This window comes from Ascaphus truei, chromosome 2 (assembly GCF_040206685.1).
Source record: "Ascaphus truei isolate aAscTru1 chromosome 2, aAscTru1.hap1, whole genome shotgun sequence".
In the NCBI taxonomy this organism is placed as follows: Eukaryota; Metazoa; Chordata; class Amphibia; order Anura; family Ascaphidae; genus Ascaphus; species Ascaphus truei.
The window spans coordinates 80,842,843-80,870,292 of record NC_134484.1 but is presented as its reverse complement, the minus strand read 5'-3'; the positions used below and the strand labels follow the sequence as shown (position 1 = coordinate 80,870,292).

The 27,450-nt window shown below is 42.7% G+C and overlaps 1 protein-coding gene across 3 annotated transcripts in view; it reads left to right on the top strand.

Moving 5' to 3' along the window:
- Positions 1 to 27,076, top strand: part of LOC142481961 (carbonic anhydrase 13-like) — a 39,448-nt gene extending 12,372 nt beyond the window's left edge. For 2 of the 3 annotated variants that reach the window (XM_075582990.1, XM_075582991.1), the window contains exons 3-6: positions 18,434 to 18,529; positions 21,403 to 21,465; positions 22,476 to 22,631; positions 23,422 to 27,076. In XM_075582990.1, coding sequence (XP_075439105.1) covers positions 18,434 to 18,529; positions 21,403 to 21,465; positions 22,476 to 22,631; positions 23,422 to 23,547 — 441 coding nt within the window. In that variant the 3' untranslated portion in view covers positions 23,548 to 27,076. Of the gene's footprint in view, positions 1 to 13,277; positions 13,397 to 18,433; positions 18,530 to 21,402; positions 21,466 to 22,475; positions 22,632 to 23,421 lie in introns of all 3 variants that reach the window. The other variant, XM_075582989.1, reaches the window with a different exon arrangement.
- Positions 27,077 to 27,450: the final 374 nt, after the last annotated feature.

Below are 27,450 nucleotides of genomic sequence, written 5' to 3'. Positions count from 1 at the left end.
CACTAAATGGCAAGATGGAACATGGCTATATAAAGGGGCTAAAGACAAAACCCTCATTCAGACATTTAGGGGATAGGGTTTGGAGTGTATAAATTCAACGTGACTCGATTTTCAGTAATTCCTGATCCCAGTTCCCCTTTCTAATGCCCATTGAGAGCTGGTCTATGCCTTTGAAGGTGAGTACAGTATGATCTCCCTGGTGGTTGTCGTTAACATGCCTGGCTACCGGAGTGTCCAGGCCATTTCTAATGCTGCCAAGATGTTCAAGGACGCGTATCCTGAAAGGGCGTCTCGTCTTCCCTATTTACTTCTTGGTGCAAACGCATTTTGCCATATATATAAAGCCTGAAGTTTTGCAGCTAATAAACATTCGTATATCAAACGTGCGTGTGTTGTCCCAGTTATTGAAAGTTTTGGCGTTAATTATGACAGAGCACGCTTTGCAATTGTGGCAGCTGAAGTAGCCTGGCGGTTTATTAGGAAGCCAGGTTTTGTTGAAATTAGCCTCAAAATGGCTCCTCACCAAATGGTCACGTAGGTTCTTGGACCTATGGCTGGTCATCTCGGGGTACGGCCTTAGTACTTCCTTCAGGTCCTCATCGGCTCTAAGGATATGCCAATGTTTATTGAAGGCATGCTTAGCTTGGTGCCATTGTTCGTTGTAAGTACCGATAAACCTAATCGTGTTAGTAGGTCCATTATCTACTCTCTCTTTGAGTAGATCTATCCTCGGGGTGTTCTTTGCTCTCTTATAAGCCTTATGAACCATATTTCTGCTGTAACCTCATGCCAGAAATCCATTCCTCATTAACAAGGCCTGTTTCTCGAACTTTAGGTCGTTGGTACAGTTTTGCTTAATTCGCAGAAACTGGCCTACAGGGATGCCTTTGATGAGATTAGGTGGATGGTGGCTTGTTGCCCTAAGGATGCTGTTAGTTGCAGTACTCTTCCTATAGATGGTGGTACTGATCATCCCAGTAGGTTCTTTTTGGATTGTGAGATCGAGAAAGTTAATCTTATCAGGAACAATCTCGTATGTGAGTCTTAAGTTATTGGAGTTTTTGTTAAGTTCATCGATGAATGTTTTGAGGAGGTCAGGAGCTCCAGCCCAGGTACAGATTGGCGTACGATGGGGCACACGCCAATCTGTACCTGGGCTGGTGGGAGGCGGAAGTGGTTTTTGGTGAGGGCAATGAGGCATACATGGACCACATCGAAATGTGGTACAGATTCATCGATGATGTGTTTCTGATGTGGAGGGGACCTCCTGACCTCCTCAAAACATTCATCGATGGACTGAACAAAATCTCCAATAACTTAAGACTCACATACGAGATTGGTCCTGATAAGATTAACTTTCTCGATCTCACAATCCAAAAAGAACCTACTGGGATGATCAGTACCACCATCTATAGGAAGAGTACTGCAACTAACAGCATCCTTAGGGCAACAAGCCACCATCCACCTAATCTCATCAAAGGCATCCCTGTAGGCCAGTTTCTGCGAATTAAGCAAAACTGTACCAACGACCTAGAGTTCGAGAAACAGGCCTTGTTAATGAGGGATAGATTTCTGGCACGAGGTTACAGCAGAAATATGGTTCATAAGGCTTATAAGAGAGCAAACAACACCCCGAGGATAGATCTTCTCAATGAGAGAGTAGATAATGGGCCTACTAACACGATTAGGTTTATCGGTACTTACTACGAACAATGGCACCAAGCTAAGCATGCCTTCAATAAACATTGGCATATCCTTAGAGCCGATGAGGACCTGAAGGAAGTACTAAGGCCGTACCCCGAGATGACCAGCCATAGGTCCAAGAACCTACGTGACCGTTTGGTGAGGAGCCATTTTGAGGCTAATGTCAACAAAACCTGGCTTCCTAATAAACAGACAGGCTGCTTCAGCTGCCACAATTGCAAAGCGTGCTCTGTCATAATTAACGCCAAAACTTTCAATAACTGGGACAACACACGCACGTTTGATATACGAAAGTTTATTAACTGCAAAACTTCAGGCTTTATATATATGGCAGAATGCGTTTGCACCAAGAAGTATATAAGGAAGACGAGACGCCCTTTCAGGATACGCGTCCTTGAACATCTTGGCAGCATTAGAAATGGCCTGGACACTCCGGTAGCCAGGCATGTTAACGACAACCACCAGGGAGATCATACTGTACTCACCTTCAAAGGCATAGACCAGCTCTCAATGGGCATTAGAAAGGGGAACTGGGATCAGGAATTACTGAAAATCGAGTCACGTTGAATTTATACACTCCAAACCCTATCCCCTAAATGTCTGAATGAGGGTTTTGTCTTTAGCCCCTTTATATAGCCATGTTCCATCTTGCCATTTAGTGCATTAGACTCACACACAGTGGGTCTCTGTGACCTCTTGCTATTTCCATTTTGTATCCCCATGCTTCAGCTCAGGTTAACTTGCTCTCAATACTAGCTGCATACATTAGGTGTTCCACATGTAGCGCTGTGAGTATATAAACATACGAACATTACCTACTCAACTTACTTAACTCCAGTCCTTGAATAGGATGCTTACTAGCCAATCAGAGCTCACGTTCTCTGTTAAATACTGGAGGCTGTACACACGCTCCCATCCAGCCTTGAGAAAGCATGCCTTGTGAAACGTACGTCGCAGTGACGTCATCACGTCAGAGGGGCGGGACTAGCGCTCGTGATCGGAGCGCGGCCGCCTCAACTAGCTCGCTGTCCGGAGCTATGTCTATGCATTAAGCAATATTATTTTAAATCTACAGCAGTACCCTTGATTATCCCTGTGAGCACCCAGTATTAGCAAGAAGGTGCGCAGCTATTAAGCGCTACATCGGGGTCTGCTGTAAACCTGCTGGATACCTGGTTCACTTACCGAGTTGTAAGTAGACACTACATGTGTACTACTGTTCTAAGTTCATACCTACCTACCTTTGGCCATTTATTGACCTCACCAGCCCTCCCTAGCCTGCGGGTGCTCCAGCCACAGTGGCACACTCAGTGTGTGTATTCCGATACACACTGCAGAGGCTGAGGTCTCTCTGAGACTCTGGACTGGTCATGACTGACTGAATTACGATCACAGTCTATACATATAGCCAGATTGATACTGACACTTGCTGTGTTCTCTCCGGCTTTATTGTTTGACCGTTTGGCCATATCAGCATGTGAGTAGGTTGATTCACTAATACCTATCTGTGTGAGAGTATACTTACCTACAATAGTCGCTACAATAGCCTATACTAGTGGCTGGACTCTCATCACATGTATATGCTATAGGTGACCTCGGTATATATATATACTTACCTACCTGCATCCTGTATAACTACCAGGAGGGCAGTACTCACTTTACGCCTAGTATCCGGCCCATTTTACTTCGCTGCGCTTTTTTGGCTAATTTTTGAGTCTAATTATACCTGTTATTTAAGTGTTGTATTTATTTTAGTTGAGTATTTACTCCCATTAAAGTAATTTTAACCCACTCACTCCTCACCACTACATAAATTCCATTCCTATATCCATTTTCATTGTTCTGTGATTTGTGATTGAGTGCTCTCCATTGGGGTTCTGTTCTCTCTGTGTCTTCTCATCTTATCACCCCAGATAGTAGCACCATATCACTACATCTAGCAGTAGCGAGGGTTCCCTTCCCCCTTCCCCCTTCCCCTTCCATGAGTTCGTAACCTGTTAAATCAGGACAAACAACGGGACATTAGGGAATAAGGCATTCATTCAGGGTAAAGTAATACAAATTATGGACAGCACATGCCCTTCATATACAGATGCAGCGGCCGTTATTCGAACAAATCTCTAAATGGATTCGAGATTTGTCCGTGATCCTCACAAGTTTTGCCGGCGCAGACTATAATGGCCCATCGGATTAACACAGCAGAGATCCCTGCTGTGTGAGTCCTACCGGGGTCTGCCTGTATGTAATAGATGTGCAGTAAGAGATAGGCTGAATCAATCACTCTAACTGCGCGCCTCTCACAGGCGATCACGGTGGTTTTATTTAATTTGGAACATTACAGTAATGTAGCAATGGGTCTCCGGAGCTTAACCACATTTATTTCAGGTCCGAGGACCCCGTGCTTCCCGAAAAACAGGACCTGTGATGGGGTGCCGGTATCTCCTATGCATGTAAATGTCTTGCGTCACGTGATCGGGAGATTTCAATCAACAAGGTCCTGCTCCAGAGACCCCCTGCTACAATACATTAGTAATAACATATTAATAAAAATATGTACTAACCAGCAAAACGCAACCCACAACCCACCCCCATAAAACCATATATTTTTTTTTTACACACATGATTAATACCACAGGCCAGCGGGGGTCCTCGGGTGGTCCAGACGGGTGTCCGCAGGCCCCATAGTGCACCCTGGGGGGTAACCACGGTGTCTGGGGGCCCTTGGGGGGTTCCCGCTAGGCTCTGTGGGCCTCCAGGTGGTCCAACCGGGTCTCTGCGGGCCCCAATGGATACAGGGGTGGTCCCCGCGGGTTTCTAGGGGTCCCAGGTCATCCCCACAGATGTCTGGGGGCAATCAAGTGGTTCCCACAGGGGTCTGGGTGCCCTCGGTTTGTCCCTGCGGGTCCCCAGTTCCTCCCCGCAGGTGTCCGTGGGTCCTCAGGTGGTCCCTGTGGGTGTGGTCCGGGGTGGGTGGTTAGGCCTCCCGGGTGGGTAGCTGGGCAGGGTGGGTTAACCCCTTAATTACTATAGCGGTTATTAACCACTAAGGTGATTAAGGGACTAGGAGCCATTAGATTGTATTTTGCTATGTATGCTCTCTGGCAACGGGGGACATGGACCTGCAGTATGCTGACGAGGACACATTGGTAGGGGTAAGTAGAACGGTTTGTATTTACTTTATTCATGCTACATGGCTAATGTTGTGTTTAATAATGGTCAAATAATCTATTATTCATATCTGGATAATAGTTATTTTGTCCATTACTCTACTGTATGTGTTTGGTGGTGGTGGGGGGTGTATTTATTGATATGCAGGCCATGTTTCTTTTTTTTAAATACAGGAATGGTACCGCAGGCAAACGGGGATCCCCGGACGCCCACGGGGACCACCTGAGGACCCACGGTCATCTGCAGGAAAAACCGGGGGGCCCATAGCTGTGGGACCCCCGGAGACCCACGGGGACCACCCGAGAGCCCCCAGACACCCATGGGGATGACCCAGGGACCCCATTGGGGCTCACAGGGACTACCTGGAGGCCCACGGAGCCTAGCAGGGACCACCCGAGGGCCCCCAGACACCCATGGGAACCCCCCGGGGTGCACTGTGGGGCCTGTGGACACCTGTGTGGACCACCCGGGGACCCCCTCTGGTCTGTAGTATTAATTCTGTGTCTATAAAAAGAAATATTGGTTTTATATTGGGGCACAGGGGTGTATTTATTGAACTGTAGGCCATGTTTATTTTTTTTAAAATACAGGAATCGTACTGCATGTCATGATAGCGGCTGCGAGGCTTGTAATAAAGGGGTCACACCCAGCCGGCAGTCCCTGCAATCTTGTGGGACACGAGGGGTTAATGGGATCTGTGAATATGTTGATCTGCATTCCCCTGCTTCAGCAGAATTGTCCCAGGTCTTAGATGTATTTCCCCAGCAGTACTGTGTGTTATTATATATATCCTGTTATCATGATCGGGATATGAAGGGTTAATGGGATCTGTGTATATGTTGATCTGCATTCCCCTAACCTATCTGTTTTGTTCCAAGATAAGGCTGCAAACTCCTACAGTCTGTGTGGTAATTACTATGGATGTATAACAAGCTAGCCAGCTAATTTTTGGAGAGATCACAGTACACATATAGACAAGGTTGCACATGCATTTTTTAACATATTCCTCCACCAGAAGTTATATTTTAGAACGTGTCTATTTTTCTGCTATATGTGATAAGGCAGAGCAGAACTCAGCAAATGGGGCTTTGATATACTAAGTGTAGCCAAGGAAGAAATAATTAAAAGTCCTTTGAGATGTCCTATACTTCCCGACCCCTTTGGCTAAGTAACACCAGAGGTGAGGCCATATGCTGATCAAAGGGGCTATGACTCACCCCCTTGAATATGCAGACCTGGTCTCACAACTAGGTGATAATCACTTCACTTGTTAAATGTAACACCCCTACAGGAAAGGTTTCTGCCCCAATAACCATTTTACTAGACATAATGGCACCCAGACCTCTTGTCATATTTTTTTTATAAATGGGCTGGCCAAGTAGGACCAGGGGAGGGGTATACTAATGAGGGGCTGGGTAAACCCTGCTTCTCACGTTACCTGTCAACCTGTGATTGGGACAAGGTAATTGTTCACCAATAACTGAACTGCATGTTAGGAATTGGGTCCTGCATCTATATAATTGCTTGCACCCCTTATTCCTGTGCTTGTTGTGACTGTAACAACTAATGAGTTGCTATTCGACTGAATATCTCATTATCCAACCCCAGTAAGTGTAAATATTTCTGTAATGTTATTTGCTTAATGTATTGTCTGTTCTGCTCATAAGAAATAAACTCATTCAGTTTACTATATCCTAATCTTGTTCAATCTGGCCCGGTTATTATATATAAATTCTGTTCTCTTGTGACACTGCAGGCCAGCGGTGACCACCTCAGGATGCCCACAGGGACCACCCGAGTACCCCCAAACACCCATGGGGATCACCTGAGGACATTTCAATGCATAGGAGATCCCGGCACCCCATAACGGTGCCTGTATCTTGGGAAGTAGGGGGTCCCTGGCGTGAAATCAATGCGATTCAGCTCAGGAGACCCCCTGCTACATTACTGTAATGTTTAAAATTAAATAAAACCCCCGCGAAAGCCTGTGAGAGGTGCGCAGTTAGAGTGACTGATTCAGCCTATCTCTTACTGCATGTCTATTACAGACAGGCGGACCCCGGTAGGACTCACACAGCAGGTGTGTTAATCTGATGGGCCATTATGTCTGTCCCGGAAAAACTTGTGAAAACTTGCGGCACAACACAAAATTTACCCTGGTAAAAGTTTGAATAACGGCAGCTGCATCTGTATATTGATAATGGTAGCAAATGGGTGCCGACAAAACAGCTGATTAGCATCACTACCTAGCGTGTAATATCATGAAAAAAGATAATGTCACAGCTCACTGCAATATTTCAGAATACTCGCCCTTTCTCAAGCCACGAGTATCCTAAAATGTTGCTGATGCTTATATTTTATGAAGGCTTGAATACAGAAAGATGTGTAAGACATTTTTCAAATGCAACAAGGAGTGCTGTGGACATTCTCGTTTTTTTCATTCAGTAAAGTAATGATATGCAAAAATATTGAGCTAATTAGAATAGGGTAAACGTTGCGTTTTTTAAGGATAATTATCTTTATGTAATGTGACATTATTTAAGGTGTTTGCTAAGGAGATGGTTATAGATAAGGGGCGAGAGCAGAAAAGAGGGAGGGGGAGAGATGTATCTCTGGTGTGTTCAAATATACAGTATTTACAGTTATCTCTGTACATGAAGTATAGGCTAATCTCTTTTGAGGTACATAAGGCAATGTGCTGTCTCCAACATTGGTCACCCAATTTCCCCTGCCACGTTTAAGGCTAATGCTGTTTTTAATTCTTGGCATTTTTTAAATGGGCTGGCATTAGGCTTTGTGGGGCCCAAGGTGGCATGCTGGCAGCGGGCCCCCACCTGTGAAAAACAAAAACAGTTACGAGGACTTACCTTGATGAGCGGCTCTCTAGCAGCATCCCGGTGTCATGACATCACGGCGGCATGTGACGGCACGTTGCCATGGCATTGTGGCATCATTTGAGGTCGGTCACCATGGCAACATGACACTACAGGGGGCAGTCTGTTCTGAAAAAGTTAAAACACACACACCTCTCTCTGCCTGTCCGAGGGTCCCGCACTTCCTCCTCTCCCTCTTCTCCCTCCTCCTGTTGGCACCGGGATCTAACATCTGCCCGACCAGAAGGGGGAGTTGGGGGAGGTGGACCCCAAATCTCCCAACTTCATCTCCCCCCTCCGGTCAGGTGGAAGTTGGATCCCAGTGCTGACAGGAGGAGGGAGAGCAGGGCCTTCGAAGGTACATGGCCCAATGCGGCCTTGCTCTAAGGCCGGTCCATTACTCAAATCCTGAAACTGAAAATGAACTTTTGCTATGGATGGGCAGTAGAGGGTTCTTAGGTGAGAAGCAGATTAGGGAAACTGCGGGTGGACATCAGATTCTTCTCACAACCCAACGATGGGACAACATTTGAAAACTTTATGCATAATCCTTTATCAACAACAGGTCCATATTTTCTAGATAATCAACTACTATTACATGCACACAGTATGTAAACCAAGTAAAATGTTATGGTTGTTAACGTATTACTCAATTATAAAAGCAAACGTCCCTGTCTGAAGAGAGGGTTAAAACCACTGGCTAATAGATCTGTATCAAGTAATAAACATAATTGACTAGTTTCTTACAGAGACACACAGAAATAATATATATTACATTTTAGAGTTGACCCCCAACTCTATTTTCAATATACAAGAATTGCTAGCTCATGCTAATCTGTTCCACATGAGCCTTTCAGATATTAATCTAAGAAACGTAGCCTATTATTTTAAGTAGAATATCAGGTTGCCGTAACAATATCCCATAGAATAACCTGGAGTATCTATGTTGCAAAATTCCATGGCTGCTATTCATAATTGGATTTGTAATTTTGTTAACATATATTGAATTTTTCAGTGAATCAGTACATGTTAACTCCAATATAATATATATATTTAACAGCTGAAAATGGAAGTGGGAGGAGGGATGCTTTGCTCTAACTATGAATGTAGTGTAAAACTTTGTAGAATTTAATCCAGGTGCCACCTGAGGATCAAAATGCAATTATCTAGGGCAGGGGGGCACAAACTTTTTTCCCTGCGCCCCCCTGCCGGCTGTCCCCTCATTCCCGCGCCCCCCCCCAACCCCAACTTACCCACGCTCCGGCGTAATGACGTCACGTTGCCATAGCAACGTGACGTCACATGACCTCGCAGCGTCATTTTGACGCCGCGTTGCCATGGCGATGCAGGGAGGAAGCCGCCGAAGCCACGGTAAGTAAGGTTTACAGAGGCCCTGCAGCTCCCCCGGCACTTAATTTAAGTGCCTTCGGGAAGCGCGAGGGGCCTCTGTAAACCCCGCGCCCCCCGTCGGCAGTGTCGCGCCCCCCCTGGGGGTCGCGCCCCACAGTTTGCGCACCGCTGATCTAGGGAATAGGTAGAGTGAGAGAACAGGGACCATCTTTGTCGTTGGACAATCTAAAACATAAGGAAGGTGGCCATATAGACCAACAACATCAAATTAGAAGAAACCCATATTGGTGGTCCAAGGAGGCCGATAATAAGTATATCTAGAGTTAAAGCCTCACCAATAGCAACATTTGGCTAATAAGGGTTAGTACCAAATTGTGAGACCTGACAATGAAATGGTAGCAGGCACTGGAATTATGAAGTGCTGCTAATAAATAACTTCTGTGTAAAACAATTTTCATGACCCATAGGTTAAAACTATTAATTTGAACTAAAGAATAAAAACAGCTGCCGTGAGCAGACGTGGTTAAAACAATGTGAGGACATTTGAGTGTTTAAACTGCCAAGGTGTGCATGTAGGCAATCTGAATTCATTTCTTCTAGCAACCTAGTAGGTGTAATTGGCAATAATTGTGAAATGTAACTATCTGGCCGCAGGGGACTGCTGCAGCCCCATTGGCTATGTCAGACCATGTGTTCTTGCAGCCCCAGTGGCTGCTGGGATTTGTAGTGCCCGCAGAGCATATTCCCATAGCCGCCGCGTGCGCCTAGCATACTGCGCATGCGCTCACTTTAATGGCTGCCGCGACTCCTTCTGCGCATGTGCGAACCTCCGCACATGCGCCTGCACTCCCCACATGGCGGCGCCCTTTACCGGGAGCCGCCGGAGCCTCCGACGAGCCGTCACCACTCACACCTCCCCGCTGTGTTCCCCCACTTTAGCGGAGGTAATGGAGCAAGGGGAAGACCAAGGGGAAGACCAGGCTACATAAGCAAGGGTTATTTAGTTCAATTTTTTTATCAAAATAATTTTAAGCCTACAACCATTTCACGGCATGGCCCATCTGTAGATCCTATTCCTGCTGCACCTGCAAAAAGCTCTCCTAACCTCTAATGGTGGGAGAGCTGTATTTGATAGACTGGTCACTAACAGGGGCTTTGCAAGAACTGCAATTAAAAAGGTGAAATGATTGAGCTTTGAAACGGGGAGGAGGGGTCAAGACAAAAAGGCCTAGTGCTACGTCTAACTTGAGAACTGCAATTACACCAACTTTTTTTTAAAATAATAGGGAATTTTCATTGACAAATATGGCAGCGGCAGTCTTACTGTTACAGTTCGCCCATCCAACCATTTTAATTTGTAATGTTTGTCTTTTGCATCACAACCTGTCCATGTCAAACTACAGTAGTCATTAACAGGAGTGGCAGTTGCTAGGTGAACAGATGCTAAACATTAGTAATCAAGTGTAGGGGCCTGTTAGATGCTGTCATTAGCAGAAGTGATGGTTGCTATGTTAACGGATGCTATATGGTAGCAGTCAGGTAGAGGTGTCTTCTGGTGTCCCTGGCATCAGAGGTTCTACAGACAACTTTTCTTCAATAGATATGAGCAATGCAAAAAAGGATTTACAGTACTACCACTCTCCTATTGTATTATTTATGGTGCTAGTCAGTCGGGTGCATACAGGAATAAGGAATACCAGAGAAGGAGGGTGGTTGACAGGGCAACCAAAAAAGAAACCTATGTGCACTCTCTGACCAATTGAGGGCTGGGAAATATTCAATCCTATGTGGAACCCCTATATTGTCACTCACAATATTAGTGAGTGGCAATATAGTAGTTTCCACTAGGATTGAATATTTCCCAGCCCTCAAATGGTCATAGAGAGTGCACATAGGTTTCTTTTTTGGTTGCCCTGTCAACCACGCTCCTTCTCCCATAGATATGAGCAATACAGATCCTGGTGGTGATCCTCTGTTCCATGTGCGCCCTCTCATTCAAGTACACCATTCAAATCGGCAAGTGTTGAGTGCTGTCTACAGACCCCCATCTTAGAGTATTAATCAGTCTCAATTTAAGGGTCAATAATTTCGTACCAGGAACAAAATATTCTTTGAAGTCAGTATGTTTCTAATAAAATGTTTCATTTACTATTACAGTATTTGCATACAGTAGATCTATGAATCTTGGCATCACATATGGAATGTAACTATGTGAAAATGTAGGAGATACCATTAGTAAATTTGCAAAAAGCATCAAAAGGCAAGCGTTTGTGTTTTAATAAAAAATATGTAGTAGCTTGAATATGATACATCCAAAGAGTGAATACTTCTGTGGAGAACAGTGTGCTGTTATCCAGAATCTGCAAACAAAGCAAGAAATGCTGTACAATAAATCGTAGTATAATCTAAACTAAATATTAATAATTTTGGAAATCTTTACAATTCCTCAGAAGGCAAAAATAATGTTACATGCATCCCTACTTAAAAAAATATTAGGAAACACTTGAATCAGTGACTAAGAGGGTCACTATAAGCCCTAATGATAGCACTCAGAAGTCACCATACATGAGTGAGTATGATGTGCTGGAGAAATAGGTGTAATCACTAGAACCAAAAGTAGGAGGTATATAGCCTCCTGCCACAAACCTACAGGCAGCAGATAAAAACAGAAAAAATAATAAAATGTTATTAAATAAATCAATGACCGACGCAACTAAACAACTATAGGGAACATATAAATACACACACATGGGATATTAAAATCCTCTCGGAAGTAACGGTGGTGGGCTAATAGCTAATGACATGCACATATGTAGATACACATGTATAGGAATAGTACAACGATATATGCGGAGGTAGGTAAACTGTACACTGCAGGGAAATTCACATCAGTATAGAACTATACAGAGTAATGGCTGTATACTCTGCTAGCGTATATAGCACAGCATAGAGCGCTGCAACCAGTGTACTACTAGGTGAGCGACTAGTTACTCTGTTTTTGTATATTAAAAAAATATTAGGCAATAAATTAACTTTTGTGGAAATTATACAGTATATATCACAGTATAAGTTACTGTAATGCTATGTATAGATCACCTTGTTTATCAAGACACAAAACTAAAAAATCCTGCAAATATCAAGGTTACCTCCCCAAATAAGCGATCTGCCAATCCTATTTTGGCTTTTTCTCAAGACTTGTTTCAATAAGGAACAAGGCATACCATAACTTTTTGAAAGTTATAAATGAAGTGTGCACAAGCAATGGGCACATCATGGATAAAACTAACACTGTTTTGAATGTATCCATGTAGTGACAGACCAAACTTCCCATATAATAAGGACACCAACAGTCAAGCGGGAAGAAATCTTTGGGCTGGCTCCAGGAGGTCCAGCCCCAAACAGTAGTCAACTGAAGATAATAAGGCACCCTATGGAAGAGGTTTGAAGTGATATGAGCTCTGAAAGGTTGGGGAAGGTCATAAGAAGTCCCAGAGCAGCAGGCATACTTGACCTATAAGGTCATTAGCAGATGTTTCCTGAGCTACACAAGGCAAGCACTAACTCCAAACATCCCATTGCAGTAGCACCGTGTAGCATGCTAATGTTTTACTATTCTGTCCTTCATCAATTTCTGTTTTTGTTCATAAATGTATGTACAGCAACACAGAATTAACCCATTTCTTATTTTGGGAATTTTGGGAATTTTAGGTTTTTGTCTCAGGATTCTTTGTGTCCTCAAGATTATTTTTAATTCTTGGTGATTTTAAAACACTGAAGAGTTGACTCTTCCAATAGATGTTTAACTTTTTAACACTACAATTAACTTGTCGTACTCTTTTCTTTTTATTTTCAAAAGCTTATGGGCCATATTTAATAAGGGGTGCTAAGTCCTAAGACATTTTACGGATCATCCACTTGAATTAGCCTTAAGGTATCTTATGGTTTAGCAACCACTTTGTAAATATGGCTCTGTATTACCGCTCTCTGCCCTCTAGCAAAGTCGCTATTCAAACATTACCTGGTATCACTCCTGTACATGCAAGTAATGTGTCTTCCCAAATCTCACATATCTTGATGGTGTGCTTTTTACATAGCTAACAGTATTGCCAAGTTACAGTGTTGTGCATACATATGTTTTTAATTGGTTAAGAAAGTTTTCTACCTTCCGTTGTTATCTTTTAGTGGTCAGAGGTGGACCACTTTGCGGAAGGTACAGGTTGCGTCAGTTCCACTTCCACTGGGGATGTTTTGATGACCATGGATCTGAGCACAAGGTGGATGGCCTAAACTATGCAGCTGAGGTATAGAACATTTTTTTCTTTATTACTTACTAGCTAAAAAAGGGGAGGCATAATTGTTGGTGGCCGCTTTAATAAATGTCTTTAAAGCAGATTTGACAATTTCTTAAATGTATTCTCTGTATGTCTGCATATAGTGGTAACAAGTGTAAAAAGACTGTGGCTGCTCCCACAGAGTGAAAGTGAATATACCCATAACATAGGTTTCAAATGTTCAAAATGTGTGTATATATATATATATATATATATATAGTGACGCCCACACCACTTTAAAGTCTCTTTTAGTCCCAGATTAAGGCCGGAAACATGGTATTTCTCTATACAGGGGGTTTATTTACAGGATTAAATCATACACCAACCAGGCCCGTCGTCCCTTTAAGTCAAAATATAACATTAAAAATAACACCTATTCCCTTTAGGGAAAACTGACTACACCGTAGCGTTATCCCTTACGAACTGGATGGCCAGCTAAGCTGGTTCCTACCCCAAAATAGGTAGTATTATATTTAAATATAGACAGTCTCTGCACATAGCAATATAGTGCTCAGTACATTCATATGTTACTTAGCTCTTCTCTTTCTGTTGGGCTCCAGGTAGTTCCCTCTGGACTCTGCGAGAGTTCAGAGAATCCCTTCTCTGTAATTCCAGTGCTATGGATAGGACATCCCTGCTTTAGCACGGTCTCACGTCCTTCATTCTTCCCTCTGGGTTGGAAACCCAGGCAGTCCCAGCAGACTCCGCGACCAGCATTTAGTGGGTCTAACGAACTGTGCCTGCCTCTTCTTTTAGCTGGGGAGCACTTTCTATCTCCTCTCTTCTCTGGGAAAAACAGTCTCTCTCTCTCTCTCTCTCTCTCTCTCTCTCTCTCTTCCTTGCTCATTCAGACCAGGCTGATTAGCTGCACCTTAGGGTAGCTCATTCAGGAGAAATCAACTTCCTGTGCGTTGGAAAAGTCCCATAACTGCCCTATTCCAGCACCTAGAGGACAATATCACAATATACTGTATATATATATATATATATATATATATATATATATATATATATATATATATATATATATATATATACATACATACATATAATCAAATACAAATAGTCAATACCATTCTGTGGCTAAAGAAATGCTTTTATTTGTGCGAGCTTTCGAGATACACTGATCTCTTCTTCGGGTGATGTTACAATTGATTAAGCCAAAAAAACTCTATTAGAAACAAGGCAATTGGAATGTTATCTGTGGGTGAAGCCTACACCTCCCCCCTGTGCAGTATGGCTAACATGGTACAGATTCCTGTATGTATGTATGTATGTATGTACTGTATGTATGTATGTATGTATGTATGTATGTATATATGTGTATTAACCAAAATTAAACCCAAAAAAACCAATTACAGTGGCGAGCAAAAGTTTGTGAACCCCTTTGGATTTTCACATATTTCAAGCATAAAATATTATTAGATCTTAACCTGAGTCCTAATAATAGATAAAGATAACCAAATCAGATTACACAAAAACATGATCCTTTTCCAACATTTATTTATTCACAAATGATTCAACGTTCAATATCCATGTGTGAGAAAGTATATGAACCTTTTGTTGCAGTACCCTGTGGCACCAACTTGAGCAGCTATGACTTAAACTAAGCGTTTGCTGTAACTGCTGGTCAGTCTCTCACATCATTTTTCAGGAATTTTGACCCATTTTTCCTTACAGAACTGCGTCAACTCAGTAACATTTGAGGGCATCCTTGCATGGACAGCTCGCTTCATTCCTGCCACAACATTTTGAAGGGGTTTAGGTCTGGACTTGGATGAGGCCATTCTAAAACGTGGAATATCTTCTTCTGCAGCCATTATTTTGTATGTTTATGATCATTGTAATGCTGCATGACCCACTTTCACTTCAGATGCAGCTCGCAGATGGATGGCCTGATATTTTCCTCTAGAATATAGATACAATGCAGCAAAGCAGCCCCAAACCACCACACTCCCAACACCATGCTTGGCGGTTGGGATGAGGTTCTTCTGTTCGAACGCAGTATTTGGTTTTCGGCAAATATAATGTTTCTCATTCAGGCCAAAAAGTTTTACCTTTGACTCATCTGTCCAGAGAAAATTGCTCCAGAAGTCCTGTTGATTATCTGTGTGCTCTTTGGCGAACCTCAGACGGACAGCAATGTTCTTTTTAGAGAGTAGTGGTTTCCTCCTGGCTATCCTTCAATGAACACCATTCTTGTTAAGTCTTTTTCTGATAGTTGAGTCATGAACACTCATATTAGCCAAGGTGAGAGTGTCCTACAGATCTTTGGATGTTACTCTGGGGTTCTTTGTGACATCCTGGATGATTTTCCAGTTTTTTCTTGGAGAGATTTTGGTAGGACGGCTGCTCCTGGGTAGAGTGACTGTGGTCGTGAACTCTGTCCATTTGTAAGAGAGCATATCCACAGAGGAGCCGAAGCACAGCCACACCAATGGAGAATAGGACACGAAAGTTCTTTCAAGAATTTATTAGCTAAAAAGGCATAAGGCATAAGGACAGACATCCTAATAGCACTCTGACATGTTTCACGCACAGGGCGCTTTATCAAAGTGCCCTGTGCGTGAAACAGGTCAGAGTGCTATTAGGATGTCTGTCCTTATGCCTTTTTAGCTAATAAATTCTTGAAAGAACTTTCGTGTCCTATTCTCCATTGGTGTGACTGTGCTTCGGCTCCCATGTGGATATACTCTCTTGCTGATTACCTGCTTGGATGCACGCCAGTCTGGATACGCTGTTCAGAGGCTTTTCCTGCCTTAGGGCTCGGTCCCGCTGCGTCCGGTGGTGCGTGCGGCCGCGTGCGCGTGCGCCACCAGCCCCTTACCTGCAATCCATTGGTCCCCGCTGCCTCCTCATCCGTGGCTCACTACGTGCTGTGACGCGTCAGCCGGCCAGTGCTACCAGAAGAAGGTGTTCTGGAGCGTTGACGCGTCACGTGGTGCGCGTACGAGCCAATGAGGAGGTGAGCAGGGAAGGAGCTCGTAGGGAGGCGGCCTGTTCTTTTTTTTTTGCTGGCTTTTTTGACTCTCTGCAGTGTAAGCAGATGCACGGGGGAACCCCTGGCAATGAGGAGAGGAGGAGGAGGGGAGGCTTCGGGGAGCAGGGAGGCTGTGGGGAGCGGGACACATGTATTTACACTGTCCTCACACTCATTTACATGCAGGGCCTGGGGGACGGGGCCCCGCTTCAGGGCAAACTGAGGGGGAGAGGAGGGGGCGGTGGACGGGAAGGGACTTTACAGCACCCGATTAAACTGGAGATATGTCACTCAAGCACACAGACACACGTCATGGCCGCGCCCCCCCTCGTCATGACCCCGCCCACCCGACCCGTTTGGTCACGCCCCCCCGCTCCGAAAAAAGTTGCCTGCAGACCGCAGATCGCGGTGCAGTGAGTTGCACGCGCCGCCGGCAAGCAAGACAGCCGTGCGGACGCGTGCAACAGGGCCTTAGCCTTATTGTTCACACCCCACTCCAGCTGCTTTGGTGCACGTCATCCTACCCATTGGAGGATTTCGGTGATTCCTGAGCTGAGGAGGACACGCATATGGACGGCGACAACATCACACAGGGTGACATGGAGTCAGCGTGATCGCCTGACCAACACCCGGTGAATACTACCACGAGTGACGCCGCGCTTACCTACCTCCAGGATCTTCGCAGGGGAACCGCCACCAAATGTGAAGGATCGAGGCTCCGGTTTGATTGGGTCTTACCGGTCTGAAGTTGCGTGAGTAAAGCAACCATTGCCTGCTGTACACGAGTGGTTATTGAATTTAACCCTTTATTGCCATTTTGCTTGAGACATTGAAAAAAGCACATGAAAAAAGCACTTACAAACCACGCACTTGCAGACTTTCATCATAGACCCTTCAAGTACTGGACATATGTCTTTTTATTACAGCATTTGATTCCAGCGTGATACCACTATTACTGTTTTTAGAGCTCCGGATATTTTGGTCTTTCTTTAGACCAATTTCTTCTATTTCTGTCCATTTGTAGACTATATTTCTGACAGAGGATTGGTGGAGCCCCATATCCTTAGAAATAGTTTGGTAACCCTTTCTAGACTGATGAGCATCAATAATTGCTTTTCTGAGGTCCTCAGATATGATTTATTTTGATCTTGGCATGACATGTTTCAACACACCTGTATGGTGAAGACAACTCGCAAAGTTTCTGCTCTTTAAATAGGGTGGGGCCTCCTAATCTCAAACCTGAAGTTTGACATAATTATTTAAACACCTGATTCTAATTATTCCCTTTAATTTAGCTGAAAAAACTAGGGTTTCACTAACTTTTGCACATACCCTGACTCTTAATTACTCATTGTTTCTCTAATTCATATATCATTTTGTGTCAAAATACAGGGAATTGTCTTTTGGATATTTAAGAAAAGACTGATTTTGATTGGTTATTATGGAAAAACTATGACATTTCCGTAATTATCATTGGGGTTCACAAACTTTTTCTCGCTACTGTAAACTGTTTTCAATCAAAATAACCACACATTCAGTTCAGAAAGTCTTCTTCAAGGAATTGTAGTGTAACCATACTATATTTGCAAACAAAAAAAAACAAAATATATACTATAGTGTAGTACTTTTGGAAAAAAGGTAAGTATGGGAACTTCTAAAAAGTGAATATCATCTTCAGGTTCGTGTCTTAATTTTATGTGTTTTTGTATCCTGCCAATATCTGATTGTAAATGGAAACAAAGACAGTAGCGTACAGCATACAGTGTAGTATTTTCGTAGATTGTTAGATACAAAATGGGTTAGCTGTAAATGCAATCACAGTCATCATAAAAAAAGCTCTTATCGGTCATAGAGTTGGCCTGTGAGACTTGGCGTTTAGCTCAATACACTCCTCAGCCACCATATCATTCTAAAACAATTATGAATCAATGATAATACATTATTTATTTTGCCCCAATGTGTATTTAGCATATATGTCAAGACATACTGTAGGTGTTTCAATACAAGTGACTTTGTGTCCCTTCCAGTTGCATATTGTTCATTGGAATTCAGAAAAGTATTCCAGTTTTGTGGAGGCCGCTCATCAGCCAGATGGACTTGGTGTACTGGGAGTATTTTTGAAGGTGAGAACTAAAGGTACCTTTCCTTGTAGAAACAAAAACTGCCAGCAAGTCCTAGAGACTACTGAATTTACAGCATTGGTGAATGACTGATTTAAATAGGACCCTGCTCACTAATCCCTGTTGTAGCAAGATTCTTACTAACTAGGCTCAGTGAGGTTTCAGCAATTTTTATACTTGTACATAACAGCATTTTATGTTGAAACAAATCTTGAAAGCTTGGTTCCATGTGACCGACACAGATCCTGGATTAGTATTCAACGCTCTATGTAATATTCTCCTCAAGGTTTTTCATATTCCATTTCTCCCTTCGTGCCCCATTGTCTCGCCTTCTCAGTTTCCCCCTTCTGCTCTTTAATCTATTTGACTACTTCCCTCTTATGCCCAGTTACCCTCTGTACACTCTACATGTAGCATTATACCCTGCCTGATGCCAATCTTCTGTAGACCACCCAGCCAGGGGGATTTGGTCAATGCTGAGCAACTCACAGGGTGGTCTAGTGGTTAGTGCCTGCGAGACTGACTGGTCTTTGGAACATAAATGACTACAGAGATTATTGGGCAGGGAGGCGAGCAGGGGAGGATTGGTAAAGTTCAAAAGGGAACCAGGGACTTTTATTTAAAAAACTAAAACAAAGTCTTTATTGGGAAAATCACAAAAATATAGTCCTAAAAAATCTTCATAAATCAAAACCCAACTTCACCCACCAAGGGTCACTTGGGCCCCCAAACTTCTCAGTATCGCACTGCACTTATGAGGGTGTGCAGTTGGTTGATACTCAGGGTAGAGTCTTAGATTAAGCTAGAATTTTGATCTATTCTTTATCCATATTCTAGACAACATCTGACAGAATGGCTAAGCCTTTTGGCTACTTGCCATAAACTGTATAAATACTGTAGATTCCCTTGGTAGCTCTAATCCCTTTAAATTCCTCCCTGGGTTTATGTTCTTAGACGTTGGTCTGCAATTTCTCACTCTTATTGGATCTTTATGCACTGTAGCTCCTCTCTTCAAAATATGTTACAAGCTTCTTGACATATATGCCATTTTTTTCCTACGTAATATTGCAAAGATTTGCCCTTTCCTCTGTCGCTCTACTGCTTAAATTTTAATGCAGGACCTCATTCTCTCCCATCTTGACTATTGTAACCTACTAATGTCCAGCTTTCCTGCCTCTCACCTGTCGCTGCTATAATCTATCCTAAATGCTGCTGCTAGAATCCTTTTACTCTCTCCTAAATCTGTCTCAGCATATTTGCGGCTGAAAACCCTCTCCTGGCTTCCTATTAAATCTCGTTTACTCACAAAATTCTCCTCCTCACTTTTAAGGGCATATTCTGTTGAGTGGCATAACTACAATTTTTGGGACCCTTGCAAACATTGTTTAATGGCCCACCTACACTCTCTCCCCCTCCTCTGTAACTCTACCCACACCTCCTCTCTAACTCTCCCACCCTTCTCTCTAACTTTCGCACCCTTCTCTCTAACTCTTCCATCCTTCACTCTATATTTTCCACTATATTTTGTACTTTTGTCAAGACTTTTTCAAACCAGGATGGTAAATCAGGACATTTAGTAGTTTTACCTGTGTAACCCATGTTCCCTCAACCTAAGGAAGCTTTCCTGCAGTTACCTGGTGATGGTGCTACCTGTGTGGTTCACAGGAGGCTCTGAGCATCCGCCTGTGTTGTTTGGCGATAATCAGGACAGGCTTTTAGGGATCTTTACAGCTTCTTGCTCGGTGTTGCAGTGCCTCCATTCCCACAGGGCCTATAAGAATAGGCGCTATCCCCTGTGGAAAACACTCACTCCCTCCCTGAAGAAACTGCAGCCTCAGGCAGGAGTATAAAAACAGGAACAGTTCTTTATTGCAGAAAGTACAGCCGTACACAGCATAAATATCAGCATACTCTTTACTTTGGTCCCTGAACTCAACCCCCAGGGCTTGAGGCCCCAAAGGTCTATCTCTGACTCCCACACTCCCTGGGGGAATGTGGGGTAGCTGATCCCACTCCCCTGAAGGAGGAGAAGGAAGGTGAACCAGAGCCCTGGCTCCACACTTCCAACTCTGCACAGCCAGACTAAATTTAGGCTACAGACCCTTTTGTACCCAGGGAAGGGTCCTGGGACTGAGCCCCTGATAGGGCCGTACCCAGGCCTTAGGCCCACCCCCTGTCATTCAAGGGAGTTGTTTACTGCAGCAGCAAGGAGCATGGATTTAACCCTAACACTGCCTACGCTGGTACCAGGGCTTGTGTTAGGCAGGGCAGATTAGTAGCCCAGGGGATACCTGGCTACACCTGGATTGGTCTCCCAATACATTGTGTATTACTCAAGTAAAGGGGCATTCCCTTCTAAGATTTAAGTATTTTGTTTTTAATTTAGCTTATTAATATGGGGAGCAGAGACATGGAAGGTAGTGATTTACTTTAGCTACTGCCTTTTTATGAGAAATCACTCTCCTTCCCTGTAATCATTATTGGTCCTCTGACAGGTGCAAGGTGGACTTGAGGTTGAGTCCACACTTGATTGACAGGCACTCCTCAATCCCCATATGAAAATACAATACTTTTAAATGTCCAAAGAAACCAAAACACCTACATTTTTGCTTTTTCTCTGTATGATTACATATGTTTAAGGAAGATAAAAATGACAATGTTAAGTTTTTTTTCTCCAAAATATTGATATTTTTTACAAACTAAGATTAATTTCACCCATAAGACATTTAGCAGGCATGCATTTGTTTTTTCTTACATTTCAAAAGACATAACATTTTAAATATGCATGCATTTCCTTTGAATGGAACCTTATTGAAAGCATCCAGATGTCTTATTTCTTGAGTAAAAATGTAATTTCTATATCTATTCATTTTTAGATTGGTGAACATAATACAAATATTGCGAGAATTACAGATGCATTGGATGCCATTAAATCGAAGGTAGCATAGGAGAAGAATAGGCTGTGATGTTATACTGTATTATATTTGTGCTTTGTATTGAAACCAGTAGAGCTACTCCATTTATTTCCAAAATATTCAGAAGGTATGTACTGTCGAAGATGGATACTCTTTTCTATTATAATCAATCTATTGCCAATTTGGATGCTGACACACCTAGTGCACTAGGTTTTTTTAGGAGTCTAAAGGCTTTAGGCAGCAAAACATGTGAAATCGTATATCTTTTTTTTTTCCTTCAAATAAATCAGTTCAGTAGTATTAGGTAATACTTTCTGCATTTAAAAAAATATTATTCAAATCTTAATGCCATTTTTTAATTAGTTTTAAAGCATCCTATGTTTTCTATAGCAGGTTTTAGCCCACCTCCTAAGCAGTGTAAGATTTTTTAAACACTTTCCTGTTTGTAATAATGGGTTGCCAATATTCCCAGCCGTTTGAGCTGTAAATTGTTACAATCGATAATGTTACCTTAGTAAAATAAGGATACATTGTAGCTGCTGAGTTACACTGCCTGAAGCAGACATTATGTTAGTCACGCCATCAGGATTTTTACACATGGATACAGGAGCACCAAACGATTGCCAGCATAGGTAAGAATGTAGAATTATACATTGCCACATGCTTTACATTTAAAGAAAGAAAAGAAAAAAAAAAGGGGGGGGGGGGAGAGGAATGTAGTATTACTGCTTTAACAATAAATAATCTAAGTAGGCTTTGCTTCAATTTAGAATTTATCGTGACTTTCACATGCAAGGAAACAGCAGAATGAAAAACATGTTACAATGAGATCTATGAAAGCAATCACACGTATTCACTATTCACTGCTATGTGATTCTCATCATATTATGTATGATTTTTAGGCCACGCACCTTAATAAAAATTAGAATTTCACCTTCCGACACCAGAAGACACTTTATGGCCTAGTCAATGGGCTATAAGGAATGGCACCACCAGTGTCTTCTAGATAGTAACTGCATTTTGTATATTTATAGGGCAAGCAGTCATCTTTTACAGACTTTGATCCTTCATGTTTGTTTCCCGACTGCTTGGATTTCTGGACCTATCCCGGGTCACTCACTGTCCCACCACTTTTTGAGAGTGTGATATGGATTGTCCTAAAGGAGCCAATTTCTGTCAGCTCCGAACAGGTAGGTGCAATTAAAACATAATATTCTACCTTTGGAGATGACATATTTTCATTTTCTATTAAAAGGGACATGTATGTATGTCTTTATTTATATAGCGCCATTAATTTACATAGCACTTCACAGTAGTTATACACGTGACAATCATATAAATAACAAATAATACAAATAACAGGTCATGGGAATAAGTGCTTCAGACATAAAAGTAACATTTCGGAAGAGGAGTCCCTGCTCTGAAGAGCTTACAATCTAATTGGTAGGTAGGAAGAACGTGCAGAGACAGTAGGAGGGCATTAAATGTAATTAAATTAAAAGCAATACATTTAACTTTTTTCTTACTTTTTCAAACGTTCTACAGTAGTTCTTGGTTAAGTTATACTGTACATGATAAAATCTAACCAATTCTAAATGGCAACATGGATTAAATGTTATTGCCATTTTTATATTATGGAACTCCACACTCATGGCTTGTGAACCATAAAACTTCTTAACTCCGGCTTTCCTACCTTCTATTTTTCACACTTTAGTGATTGAATGTTCTAATGACTCACAGCCATCTCCGCTAATGGCCAATGGGAATACTTTAATCTGACCGGATTGTGATTTACTGGCTAACTGTTTGCCATCCAATGAAAATAGGCACTACATACTATTAGAGGTGAAGGTTATTGCAATTATATCAGTAACCAGATATTACAGAAAACAATAAATCCAGAGCAACTAAATATTTTTTTTATTTTCCAATGCATTTAAAAAAAAAAAAAAACTGACAATATTTTCTTTCTTTACTTAGCTCGCCAAGTTTCGCAGTCTTCTGAGCACCACTGGGGCAGAAGGAGTGGAGTCCTGCTGCATGCAGACAAATCACCGCCCCGCACAGCCAGTCAAGGACCGCAAAGTTAGAGCGTCTTTCTTTTGACCACCCTGCTTTGACGCATCTGCCATTTAATCCCTGCACTGCCACCGATTTGCAATGCATTGCAGGCAAAGGGGTTCAGGAGAAACTCTCAGCGAAGGGGTTCAGGAGAAATTCCTTGATAAGTTCGGCTGCCACATTTTGTATTATATCATTTTTTTTTGTTAATAAATAATGTTTGTAGCATATGGCCATGTACACATTTTGCATCATTCCTTTTAAAATCATAAATGTTTATCATGATGGTCTTTTCACCCATTATTCATCATTCCTCAGTGTTTTGACTATTTCTTGTATGAACAAAGACAATGCACTGCGTACCATCTAATAGAAGCAGCATTCTCAGGATTCCATTCTGTCACGTTTGGACCATAATACAGTCCTAATGTCATGCTACGTTCCCACTTTAGTAACTATGTGTATCTGATTCACTGCAATTGTCCTTTGCTGCTTGTTACTGTTCTTCTCTGTGTTTGCTTGCAGCCTCTGGCTAGCTAATGTACTAATCTACCATTTATTTGTCCCCCTCTTTTCTTAAAGCATGTAAAAAAAGCACACATTTCTTACCCTCCGGCAGTTATTAATTGACTTTCAAAGAAATGTTATACTGAGTGCAGACTTTAATGCATTCACTCAGAAAATAGAATTACTGAGTACAGCAATTTTTCTGTTCCCATCTTGGCTATTTTTATATCATGTGCAAGTAACTAATGTTCTTAGTGTTACTGCCAACTTTTCTTTGTCACAACCAATATTATCAGTGCAAGACGAGAGTTTGAATGAGTTAATAGTATAGATTTATATACATACATGTCCTTGTGCACTTTCTCTCTTTCGCTTCAGGTGCCTACTTCTGGTAGCCATCTTCTCCTCGCTAATGCATTCTGTTCCAGATACGTTTGCCACATGGGACGGAGCAAACAATGCGGATACATGAAATACATCTAACATGACTCAAGGAAACGTTTACAGTCCACTGATGTAATAAATAAATTGTCACACTTATTATTTCTATAATCTATATTGATAATTACAACTGCAACAACCATTTCAATAATTAAAATTTGAGGCATTATGTCTGAACCATATAACTCCATTTTGAAGTTTGGCAAACACATGTACAGGCATACCCCGCTTTAAGTACACTCACTTTAAGTACACTCGCGAGTAGGGTACATATCGCCCAATAGGCAAATGGCAGCTCACGCATGCGCCTGCCAGCACGTCCTGAACAGCAATACCGGCTCCCTACCTGTACCGAAGCTGTGCGCAAGCGGGGAGACTATAGAGCCTGTTACACATGCGTTATTTACATCAGTTATGCACATATATGACAATTGCAGTACAGTACAAGCATCGATAAGTGGGAAAAGGTAGTGCTTCACTTTAAGTACATTTTCGCTTTACATACATGCTCCGGTCCCATTGCGTACGTTAATGCGGGGTATGCCTGTATTCAATAAGTATCAGTGGATCTTGTGTCGGCATACAGGCACGACTAATGTAATGTCAGCAGAATGTATGCAAATCTCTCTTCAGGAACAAAATGAATAAGAATAGAAAAACCCAGTTCCTGTATTATACATGTCTGTCTGAGAAGGGTTTTACTGTGATTATTGTCAGTATGAGGCAGAGTGAAGATCTGCCATTCTGTGTTGGAGGGGGAATAATTGGGAAAGGTTCCTGATTGTATGCAAGACTCCCGCACCCCATGTACAATATTGGGAGTTGCTTTTTAAAAAAAATACATTTCAGTAATGTACAATAACTATTGTGCTTTTCTGTTGTGTATCTCAGAAAATGTAGCCTAGCTGTGTATAATGTTGTAGATTGAAATGTATAATACACTCTAAAGTATAAACTCTACTCTGATTGTTTTATATGTCTACAGTATCTGTACGTTGCTAAATTTTATATGCTGTAAATATCAAATAAGAATTCACAGTTAGCCTTCATCAGGTGTGTAAACAGTGTCCATAAAAACTTTCACCCTGCAGGTGAAATTCCTCCAACCTATCACAAAAGGCTCAAAAAGTAATGTATTTGTGACATCATACCTTATTAGCATAACCATGACATTATCACCTCATATAGATAGTAACTTGCTTCACAGTAATAGTTTTGTTAAATACATCTTCAATGTAGTTTTGTGAGTAATACATTCTAATGGGTATATAATCAGGGCTGCCAACAGATTTCCTGGAGGCCAGGATTAGAGTTTCAACCACTCTCCTCCTTCTCCTGTGTCAGCGACCTTGCAAGCCCTTGCGAGCCACCTCCTCTATTCTCCTCCTTTTCCCATGTATTTCTGTCACTCGTCCCCCCTCTCCTTCTCACTCACTCTCCCCCAATTTCCCCTTTTCCACTCTCACACTCCCCCACCTCCCTCTTCCACTCCCTTTCTCCTTTCACTCTTCCCCACTCCACTCACTTAATTACCCTCCTCTCACTCAATCCCCCTCCCTCAATCCCCCCATCCCATAAATATAATGCCCCCCCTTCACTCACAAAATACAATACTCCCCCACACACAAAATACCACTTTTCTGGTGGTCTTGGGCCTCTGGTGCCCCAACTCTCTCCAGCTGCTATTGGCCTCTCTCCCATGCTGGGCCTCCTGCTGGGCCTGCCTTTCTCCCCAACGCTGGGCCTCTCTCTCCTGCCGGTGTGTGCCGGAAGCTGATTTGCACCAGCAAAAAAGAGATGCCACAGGAGCTAGGGAGAGCCGGGGCCCAGTGGCAACCAGGGGCCCAGCGGCCAGATGCAGACCCCTGCCCAACTTCCAGCGCCGGACAGTTTGGCCCTGTGTCAGATTTACCATTAGGCCCGGGCATATGGCAGCAACATTTTGGGGCAGCCTATGGACCTATAGTAAAGGGAAGGGACTTATTTATCTGTACCGGCCACCTCGGTTCTGCCGCCCTGCTTCTTCTTCAAAATCGAGTGTCAAATGACGCAGCAGAAGTCACAACCAATGTCACACGGTGCCTCGTTGCCATGGCAACCATGACATAGAGACATCAAATGATGTCATGACGTTGCGTTACCATGGTAATGAGTAGTGTCCACGGCCTCATTTGACTCTGGATTCTGAAGGAGAAGCAGGGCGGCAGGAGCAGGCGGCAGACACAGGCAAGTGCCTAAGTGCGGCAGATATGTTAATATACCCATGGCCGCCGCCCCCCCTTCCCCCCTCCTGTTGCCGCAGGCCTTGGTCACTTGTTCCGATTGCCCCCCTCCCCTGTCGGTGGCCTGTATGTGACTATGGTGGCGGGACCCATCAGTAACATGGTAGTGTTTTGTGAAAAATCAAAACAACGTAACATACACAGCTCACTTACATTTGTACAAACATCCTTTATGTACAGTAGCAAATTGAATTCCAGTTGACACATTAGCACATGTAAGGTGAAGGTTTTTAAGGACACTGCTCTGTGTCATTTTTTTTCTTTAACCTGATGAAGGCTAACCCCGAAACGTTGTGCTACTTTTCTTTATCCACATCATTGCATAATAAATATTTTTTTCTTTATTCAAATTGTCAGCAGTTTCTAACAATTTTTCCCTTTTAGTATGTTGCACGCCCCCTCATTTTGGATGGCAAATGAGGCCTTGGAGAAGAAAAGAGTTACTTTCTGTGATTATCTCCACAAACAATGTTTGTTCAGGCGGGTCATCATATCAATGACACCTTGATAAAGCGCCCCGGCGTGAAACGCGTAGGTGGGGTGACACCTCCGTTTTTTATCTTCATGACTAATAATAAATAATCAGATATTTTTTATGGAAAACGCACTCTCTGAATAGTTTTTTTGATTGTTTCTTTTGTTAGTGGTCTTTTGTTCTCCTTCTATGTTTTGGTCATCATATCAAAGGATTTTACCCATATCAGTTTAAAATATATCT